At 31.1% G+C, this 10,766-nt stretch overlaps 1 protein-coding gene and 1 long non-coding RNA gene across 2 annotated transcripts; one reads left to right on the top strand and one right to left on the bottom strand.

Annotated features, from left to right (window-relative positions):
- The first annotated feature begins 513 nt into the window (after nt 1-513).
- Nucleotides 514-10,233, top strand: LOC134280816 (uncharacterized). Its single transcript, XM_062763265.1, has 6 exons — nt 514-582; nt 1,043-1,229; nt 7,975-8,085; nt 8,178-8,247; nt 8,719-8,915; nt 10,199-10,233. Exons 1-6 carry the CDS (start codon nt 523-525, stop codon nt 10,231-10,233), a joined length of 660 nt encoding a protein of 219 aa, XP_062619249.1. The 5' UTR covers nt 514-522.
- On the bottom strand, nt 5,422-7,626 carry LOC134280815 (uncharacterized). The gene is made up of 4 exons (XR_009994964.1): nt 7,418-7,626; nt 6,766-6,826; nt 5,995-6,062; nt 5,422-5,779 (listed from the first exon to the last, which is right to left on the bottom strand). It is a non-coding gene; the product is annotated as an uncharacterized LOC134280815 (long non-coding RNA).
- Nucleotides 10,234-10,766: the final 533 nt, after the last annotated feature.

The raw sequence follows: 10,766 nt of genomic DNA, 5'->3' as shown, positions 1-10,766 counted from the left end.
AAGCGGGAAAAGTCTTAGAAAAGTCAAGAAAAACCAATCGAATCCGACCTTTCAAATCAATGACCAATAAAACCCAAAATAACAATGACCACTTCCAAAATACCTGATCAATGCCCTGGGGTATATACAAATATATAAGGTTATACAGGTAAGGGAGAACTAAGAAGTGGGTCTATATTTTTAATAACAAGTTAAATAAAAGTTAAAATAAATATTCTGACAAGTTCTCTAACTTTATTTTATACAAATCTAACACTATTACACAATTTCTACCAAAGTCATTACATGACCATAAAATTATCGATTTGCTACCTTAAACATTAAAATGAGACATAAAATCCAAATGCCGTTCAAAGTGTTAAATTTCTTCTAAAATATAAAATTTGCTAAAGAAAAGTTGAAGTCATAGCGGTGGCAGAACAGTGTTCTTGTAAGTTGGTCCTTATTGTATAACGTGCAACTGTTTCCGTATTAATGTATGTTTTAAGCTTATACATGTATTTTAGGTCATATAATACCATAATGGCATTGCTGAGAACAATTATTGGTGTGATTATTGTAAGAAGCGCATCTTCTGCAATTGTAAGGATTTTTTATTTTATTTTTTTATTTGATGAAGTGATATTCAACTTATGTGAAAATGAAAGAATTCCTAAAGCTACATGTAAAACACCACTGTACAGCTGTATGCTTAAAAAGATAAAATAATAAAAGCAATGTTTAACTGTTTTTATAAACTTACAAAGTCAATCACAAGATTTGAATTGAATATTTCAGTCATTTGTTCTTTAACAAAATGATTATTTTTGTTTTGAATGAAACGATCTAGGGCGATTACATAAACTGATAAAATTGTTTCCACGGGAGAAAAAGTATTTTTTTAATCCGAATTGTATCACTAGCAAGAATACATCAGAAGAAATAAATGAGCATTGATAACTTTATTGAATTTTCGATCAGAGTATTCCAAAATTTCGAAAAAGAATGTTGTATTGAGAATTTTGAAAGATATCTCTCAAAATGACATCTATTGTTGTTTCAGACTCAAAACTTTGCCTTTCAAGTGTTTCAAGTCGAAAGCTGTCCAATGAGTAAAGTGGATTGGGATTCAGCTTCAAAACGTTTGAATTGTAATACAACACATGGATATCATTGTGTTCCGGATAAATACTTCACCTCACTTATTGAGTTCTGTTATCCCCATGGATACAGACTACCTTTTGAAAGAGGTAAATATTTTTTTTTCATAAAAAATACAATAGACCTTGGTAATGTTATTGAAAAGCAATTCACATCAGATAAAATCATTTCATGAAGATATTAGATTTTTTATTTAATTAAGATATTATAGAATTTTAATCATTTTTAGGCATAATATTCGGATTTTTACAAACAATAGATAATCACTTTAACATTACCCTGCACTCTACCATAGCCATTTTTTACTTCTACTTTAAACACAGACAATTTTAAAAACATTTTAACTTCAAGGTAAAGAAAATCTTACTCAACAGAATTAACGAACACTAGTAATTAAAACAATCAGGATTGAAATCAAAGTAAACTGATACCCTAAGGTCGTCTAAGATACAACTGTTACATCAACTATTGAAATAAGTATCACATTGAAATAATTATTCAATAGTGGTTGACAGTCTCAAAACCAAGCACAGGTTGTAACCGCTATTGAAATAATGTTCACTATTGAAACAAAGATGTTAATGGAGGTTTTGAGCGCATATCAAAACCTAGACCAGGCGACAACTACTACTGAAATTATGTTCATTATTGGAATAAATATTTTGGTTGTGATTAAAATAATGAGTTCAATGGTGATTGAAATAAATACTATTATTTCAATAAATGCTGGCAAAGATTTTGATTCCAAAACCACTTTTTAACCTCTGAAACAAAAATCTAAGAATAAATTCTTCATTAAGTTTTCGATCATGATTAAACAAATTATTGAGTATATGCCTAAGACATGATATACATGTATAATTTGATGTAACATGGAGTACACGGCTGATGTGACTGTAGGCAGGGTATGGTCACTCCTATATATATGGTATCTTAGAAGAACTTTGATTTAATTCTACTTATACTCATACTCCCCTTTCTAAGAAACAAATTCTACAAATCATATGTCAGTTTTAAATATGTTTAATTTTTCAGAGCCATAATGAATTTGAACTGCCTTATATATATTGGATTCCGAATCTTCATAAACAAAGATACATTGCGGGTTCCATTAAATGTTTAACCAAGCCTCTTTCGTTACTCCTCACTAAGATATTGACAGTAGCGTAGGAAAAACTTCCACAGTACTGTGCAAATATATATTCAAGAACAGGTGTGAATCAGATGTGGATATTAAAAAATTCTAAAGAACTTTTGTACTATTTGAAATCAAAGAATTTTACCAAAATCTACAGCTTTAAAAACTAACGACTTTTCAACTTTATACACAACCATTCCCCATGATCAATTTAAGTCCAGGCTTTTTGATATCATTGACAGCCGCTTTTTCATAGAATGGAACTCTTTTTGACGAGTACCCGGGGACCACAGATAATGCCTTATTGAGACTTCTTCTTTACTTACCTGGTCATTGGTCATTTGCAAAATTATTTTGTTAAAACACATTCTGATTGCACACACAAGTACTCTGAAGTTGATATTAAAAAAAATGCTGGAGTTTCTGATTGACAATATCTATGTGGGTTTTGGAGACCAGGTACTCAAACTATTTATTGGAATTCCCATGGGTACCAATTGTGCTCTGTTATTAGCAGACCTATTGTTATATTCATATTAACCAGAATTTATGTAAAATAGTATGCGTGAAAAGAAGAAAACACTTGCTGTAGCCTTCAACTCAACGACCGTATTGTCAATTTACAATGGTAAATTCCATTCCTAACTCGATACAATATACAACGTACTAGTATCCTGGTGAGCTTGAGGTAAAAGATACCACAGAGTCGGACACATCTGTTTCATAATTGAATATTTCTCTTGAAAAATACGTTAATGGTAATCTAACAATTAAACTATATGATAATCGTGATGACTTTAACTTTTCTATCGTTAACTTCCCCTTCTTTTGCAGCATTATATCTGCGTTACCTGCATACGGATAGTATATATCTCAGTTGATTCGATACGCAAGAGTATGATCTACGTATGAACAATTTCTAAAACGAGGTAATTTATTCACAAGTAAGTTGATGAAACAAGAATATCAGCAGTCTCGTTTAAAGTCATTATTTTGTATGTTCTATGGTCGATACAATGACCTTGTCAGCAAATACAATTTATCATTGAGTCAAATACTGACTGACGTTTTTCATAATAATTGTTAGTCCATTATTTATACACTGAATTGACTACGATGTCTCCCGATCATGACAAGGAGCACACAGCGGGTGTGACCCGTCAGCAGGGATGCTCACTCCTCTATGGCACCTGATCCCACCTCTGATGTTTCGAAGGTCCATGTTTGTCCTGCTCCTATTTTTTATTGTTTTATGGACTTTGATATTTAATGCTGTTCGTATCTCCATATCCTCCTCCATGTCACCTGATCCCATCTCTGATGTTTGGAGGTCCGTGCTTGATCTACTCCTTTTTTGTTTTATTCAATGGACTTCTGAACCTGATTACAGATCGTTATCTCCATATATTTCATGTTTATGTTCCGTCTAGAAATATCATTGATACACGGATGCTAGTACTAGTATCCATGATCTAAATGATCATGTCGTTTTCAGTAATTTGTTTATGTAAGGTTCTTTTTTGCTACTAGTTGAGGAAAGTTGTGGTAACAACCTGTGTTTGGTGATTTAATGCACTTTTAACTTCTAATGAAATAGTTATTTCAATAGTGGTCTTTATTTCAAAAGTCGTTACAATTTATCTCCATTTTATGACATATTTCCTCACATGAAATATCTTTTTATGACATCTATTTTAGGTACCCGTGGATTTTCTGCTCATCGCAGTACAGTTAAGGCAACATTTTCTATAAAAAGTCACCGAAAACGATACAATTAATGTTTAACTATTTTATTTTTCAGCAAGACACTCTAGTTAAAATAGCTTTATGTTATCTTGAAGAGTATGTCCATTGCTATTCACTTCGGAATTTTTTTGATCATGTGACCCTCTAACGTCACGTGGGCTCCGATTTTAGGTCAACAAATGAAATGTTAAATTTAACCAAAAAGTTCAAGGGCAAGGCAAACAAACAAATAACTGCACAATGTTTTAAATTGTCCCTAAGTATCTATACTTTCACAAAAGTGATGCTCATTCAGTTGGTTTTCCGATACATTTAAGTTATTCACCTAAAACAGTCAGTAGTATATGTAAAATAGGGTATTTTCCAAATATCATCGGAAATTATAAATTTCCTAAATGATTACAAAGAAATGAGCATCACTTTTTGAAAACTATATAGTAAAATAAATAATTTAAAATAAAAACCTACTTATTAAATTGCCGCCTTGCCCTTGAACTTTTTGATTAAAAATTGACATCTCGGTACAGTCAGTCTTAATATAGTTTTCAAACGCATCGTTGACCCAGCATGGGAGATAACTCTTCAGTACTTGATAAAGTTTGTTTACCTCGTAGATTTTAACTATAGGCCTATAATTGCAGACTGCGCTGGGATCTTTTTACTAAATCGAACAGTATGCATAAAACACTTGATATTACTTTCTATTTTGTGACTTCGTTCTCTATACAATGTATGAATTATGTTTGTTATAAGACGTCTTTCAGTCCTTCTGCATTTCCTCGAATATGTGTAAACACACATGCAGCTACGTGTAACGTTTCTCGCAGCATGTAATTTAAAAGGCCGATTGTTAATAAAAATGGGAATATTCAATTAAAATAGTCAATTGAAAGCCTCCATCAATAATTAATCGATAAATTTATACATTTCTGTCACTGCTGTACATACATGTACACTTGTGTACAAATATTTTTTTTCGCATACAAGATTCTATCATGGCTTACTTTCAAACCTTCAACTCCTATGGCATTTAAGGTGTACGTTTTAAGAAGAAAGACTTAGTGGAAATCATAAATATTCCTGTATTTGTTAAAGGGACTACCATTTTTTTCCAAAAGAGGGGGGGGGGTTAGATCTCATAAATGTTGAAAATAAATAAGTCCCACACTGGATAAAAAATAAATAATCTGCCCCAGACCAGTGTTCCCCCCTCCTATAAATTATTTTTTTTTTTTAGCATGTCAGACATTTTTCAGTTTCAGTGAAGAGAAAAATAAATAATCTGTCCTTTATCTTATTGGAAATAAATATCAGTAGACCTGTCCTTCATTGACATAAAAGGAAATTATAAAAAAAAAATAATGACATGCCAAACTTTCCAACCCCCCCTTCCCTTCAGAATAAAATGGTGGTCCCCTTTCCTGTTTTGAATCAGTTAGGGGAGCCTTTAATCTCCTTTTCAGTTACTATTATTAAGAAAAACAAATGAACACAATGTACATGCTGGAAATAAAAACTTGATGGACATTGACACCCACCACACAAGTATATGCAAGTCAAGATAATCAAATCTTGATAGCCTTTTCAACACCTGTACAGTAAGTACATGTACATGTATATGAAAAAGTCAAATAATTTTTTATGAAGAAATTTTATTTCATAAACAGCTTTTCAAATTATGGTGGGTTGTACAAGGAATACTTTGCAGCTGCAAATCATTTCCATCACTTCATGTTCTTGTGGATGAAATCAATTCTGAAAATACATGTATGAGAAAATCACGACATACTTGTAGTAACATACCATTATTGAGAGTAAATTGGTGTTTAAAATTGAATTAAATTCAGAACAATGCATGGAAACATGCACAAACATTGGATGCATTAAATATTTGCAATTCTACTGTTATATTTTATTGTTTGCCTGGAATATTGCATTGTAATTTGGTCTATAGCTAATAAGGAGCATACCATTTTCCTTACATGATGGATTAACTTGCTGTCTGAATGAATCTATTGGTCCAATTCTTTAGGAATAGCTGCAACACATTATATATACTATTGCAATGAGATAACTAAATAAAATAATGGTATAATAATAAAATCACATTAGGCAATTCCAAGTCTTTTCTCTGTTGAGCGTCCACCCATCTTTCAAAAACCTAGCTACCTATTCACAAAAAACACACAAGTAAAAAAAAACAACAACATATTTTATAGAAATAAGAATGACGTAATTCAAAAGACATGATTTTATTTATCTATTTATCATAGGAAATTTATTTTCTTAAGCAAAATCAAAGTATTAAATACTGAAACTATTCAAATAATGAAATATTATTCAAATATTTAGAGATATTGCCAGAAATCACAAATTTTGTCCTTAATAATTAATTTTCGGACTCCTGATTCTGTTTGTTTTTTCTGACATGGGGTGTCAAAAACCAAAGCGCACGTGGACGCTAACATAAAAAAAACTTGGAATGGCCTTACATTTGACAAAACAACTTATGATATACTGTATGCTGTACATAGTGAATTTATGAAATTCATATTAAAAGATAAATGGAAACAAAGTTTTATTACAAAGCTTTTCTGGGAAATTAAAAACTCTGACATATACAAGAGCAAATAATTAGAATATGAAAAAACATTCTTTCATCTTTACAAAATGAAAAATAAATATAATCATGCACACATGCATGATTTAAAAAATGTGAAATGCTTTATAAGTGTACATACCATGTGGAGAAATGGGTGCATTTTGTATTTATCTATTCTTCAAGCCTGGAACTCTTGACTGCTACAATAATAAAACTTAAGTATTAGGCCCTATATATCATATAAGTAAAAAAATATTTATGCATAAATTACAGAAATTAATTGACTTGACATGAAATAAAACAAAAAAAAAATACTTTATCCTATTAATTTAGAAATTCTATAAATTTAAAACCATAGATCTAAAGTGGAGGTTCTTTGTTTTCAACATAATGATACAGATAATATTTTTACATTATGTAGCATGTTTGTATGCCAAAAAGACAACATTACATGTTCAGTAAATCATTGTCAACTCATTGACTGCAGCAATGAAATTTCAAATTTAATTTAGTTTAAGTTTGTATTACCGTTGAACCCCTTTATTACAAATGCTGTCTCAAAGAAAATAAGCTAATCGACTCTATATTTAGTACAGTTACATTTTTAAATTTCTAGTTAAAAAAAGGGATCAAATTTATGTGGGAAGGGGGGGGGGCACACACACTGCACTGCATTAGTTTTTCACTGACTGTGATAATGCATCTAAATAAACATGTACACACTCGTGATCGTTTTTTTTTATTCGATGTTAGCGAAAGCATATCTACACATTGTACATGTGCATACATACCTGGGCTGAATGCACTGCAGTGATGGATCTAGGGAGCTAGCGCAGATCGTCTCAGTCTTCCGTTATTTTCTGTAATCATGTCCTCATAATCTCGTAATAGGGATAAACAATGCTTTGTCTCTTATCTTATCCATATTTTCTTTAAAGAATGTCTGGTTATTGCATTTAAATCCATTGCATATCTCAGCTGATGTCGCCACGTTTTTAGATGTAAACAACATTCCGTGTCATCGAGTGCAAGCGCTTGGCTGAAGCCGAATACAGCCAAACGGTACATAAGAAAGATAATTATTTTAAAAACATGCTATTCTACATAGGAGAAAATCACTAATAATTACTTATTTAAACTTGGAAATATTGCCGTTTGTTACAAATTCTTGCAAATATCGGTCAATAGTTATTTTGAGCTCTATTTCCTTATAAGGATCAATCAGGGCGGAGCAACTGTCATGACGTCAAACCTCATTATGACCTCATTACCATATTTTTTCCATGGGTTGCCTTAACCTTACTGCGATGGAATAGAGATTGTTATTTTAAACCCGATTTTTTTTTAGGAAATTGTTTGGAATTAGCAGCAAATGGTATTTTGAATCACGTCCCTTGCCACAGTACTTTTTCTAGTGGATGTCCTTCTCAGTTCTACTTTAGCAACGAACTTTACAAATGTGAGTTAAGCCCAGTGTTGAAAATTCTTCTCGCATTGGTTCAGATTGTATAATTTCATTATTAAACATAAAACTAGTTGATATTTTTACAGATCAAAAGTGTTTGTCAATTAACACGGAGCTAGGATGTTTCGATGCAGATGTACCTTGCATTTTGGAAAAGTAAGGGTCATTGGTATAATCCATAATATAAAAATAATACATATTCCGTGGATGAAATAAAATAAATTTATTTTCATTGTAAAGGTGGAAACAATAAACTGAATAAAAAACAATGTGTATACATAAATTAAGTATTCAAATCATAATAATTATGTTTAAAATGTCACTTCTTAAAATTCTTATTAAAATCCTTTCGTTGGGTAGAAATTTTTTTTTTTAATTTTCAGCAATGTTAGATTGAATACATGTACATGTATCTTAGTAGTGCTGCGTCTTTTGCAAAAATCTTTTTCCTATAATATCTAAATCTATTCAATGTTTTTTTTTTTTTTTGATTTCTTAAGGACGATTAATCCTGCGCTTTTAAGCAGATTTTGGAATAGACCTTTAAGTTCTAACATTTACCTTTTATTTAACATTACAAAATTGCATTGAGAAAATCAGCAGTCAAAAGCTTTCGTTTTATAACAGATCGGGATTTAACACAACAAACCACACCATCAACTCTGTGTCTCCAGTTAATTGCACTGCTTTGGATAAAACACCGAGCTGCAAAACGAATGACACCACATGTACAGCGTCTATCGTCTTTATATTTTTACTCTTTTTTATCATTTTTGGAATGTGTGCCCTTTTTATAAGAGCTATATACTGGAATAAAAGAAAAGGTAGGGGAAAAGCTTTCTTAAAGACGAATGCTTCACCAAAATTTTATTTAATTGATCTTAATGACTTCTCATTTCAAATATAGCATATTCGTATTGATATTGATATTAACTCTTCATTAAATCATATGACCTCAGTGTCACAGGCACCTGACACCTTTATTTTTCTTTCAATAAAACATATAAGATACACATCGGACGCCATCTTGAATTTTCTAGGTCCGTCATATCCACTTGTATTTTTTTTCTGAAACTCCATAAAATAAATTCCCTGCAACCATATTCTTTCTGTGGCCAGTCTTCCGAGGTCTAAACTTACAAAAAAATGCAAAATGGGAAAAATAAAACAATTATTGTAAATATTACTTGAGAAATATACTGTATTAATCTATACAGATCGTTGCGTTCAATAAACTTTGATAAAAGAAGTAAGGATGCTTGACATTAAAAAAAAACCAATCATGTAGAGTTTCTTGTACAGTTTTTATAAAAGCAATAGACAGCAAACCATCCAATTATTTATATACTAGTACCTGGCATATGCTTAACTGAAAAAAGAGGGGTCACACTGATAAAACAATGTACGTAATGTTCAAATACGAGCTTAGCTTTAAAATGCATGTTATAACGTATTATCTGTCACCAAAAAAATTGGTTCGGACAATAAAGATAGCAATGTTACTATGCCACTGCATTATTGTAATATATGAAATTGAAGATCTCAGCACTCCCTGGAATAATTTTAGAGTGCTCTCACACACAAGCGTACATACTGGTTTTTATAAATTAAGTCAATAGTCAACGGATGGTGCTCAAACAGTACATCAATAATGACAGTTGATTGATTGATTGTATACGGTTTAACGTCCCTCTCCAGAATATTTTACTGATATGGAGACAATAATGACAGTGTTATCAATTATATTTAGTGAGTGTAGGTAGGGACTTGCAAGCGACTCAATATTTTGTTTCGAAAATGTTTATCGGCATTATCAGGCCAATCTTCGACATTTACAAAATAAAATCGCTTTTATCAAGCTATATTGAGATTATTTTGTAGGGAAATAAAAAGAATTGTCTTATATTACGTTGTATTAGTGTCTGATAGATTGCTTTTATAAAGTGCAAAAAATTTTCACTTTTCTATATAATCCTATAATGCACTTGTATTTTAAGACAGTCCCTCCAAAAATATACCTGGACGGTAGATTTTCCCCAATCTTGACACATACATTGGTCAATATACGTTACATATGGTGTAAAATTATAGTTTTTCTCTATTGTAGTTTATCACTCAAAAAACCCAAATCGGCTACTTTAAATCAAACAAAAGTGTAGAATTGACCATTTTTCTCCAAAATATCATTTCATCTGAAGATATAGATTACAATTATTTTTTTAAACAATTCAACTCAAGCATATTTTTAAATGGCTATTGTATAATCTGCAAAATATATAACAAAGTGAACTTAATAAATTAATTTGATGCAAAATGACAATACTTTTCTTAAAAGCTGATGATTGACACACCTACTTTGTACCCTAGTAGTGCTGCGCCTTCTGCAGAAATCGTTTTCCTATAATATCTAAATCTTTTCAAGTGTCTTTTTTCTGTTTCTGAAGGGATCTAAACAACTTATTATTTTAACATATATATGATATTTCTTAATAAAGAAGTGACTGCATTTATGTTCTGTTTATTAAGATTTTGAATGAACATGGGCGAAGATATCGATCGATGATCGATAATAAAAAAACAACCAAAACAATATTGACAGGATCAGGTGTCTAGGAGGAGTAAATTATAAAAAAAAAATTTCTACTACATGTGTTTGGAAAATTTCCAATGCTATC

Source organism: Saccostrea cucullata, unplaced genomic scaffold, assembly GCF_032062105.1.
Source record: "Saccostrea cucullata isolate Sc308-1 unplaced genomic scaffold, CSIRO_AGI_Scuc_v1 ctg5810, whole genome shotgun sequence".
In the NCBI taxonomy this organism is placed as follows: domain Eukaryota; kingdom Metazoa; phylum Mollusca; class Bivalvia; order Ostreida; family Ostreidae; genus Saccostrea; species Saccostrea cuccullata.
The sequence above is the reverse complement of the archived record's forward strand: the minus strand, read 5'-3'. Positions and strand labels throughout refer to the sequence as shown.

Bases quoted from the DNA above. Each gene is read 5' to 3' on its own strand.
- LOC134280816 (XM_062763265.1), top strand. From the start codon at position 523: ATGGCATTGCTGAGAACAATTATTGGTGTGATTATTGTAAGAAGCGCA. The intron at 1,230-7,974 runs GTAAATATTTTT...ATTTTTTTTTAG, and splicing joins CAGACTACCTTTTGAAAGAG to GAAATTGTTTGGAATTAGCA. The intron at 8,916-10,198 runs GTAGGGGAAAAG...TCTCTATTGTAG, and splicing joins ATACTGGAATAAAAGAAAAG to TTTATCACTCAAAAAACCCA.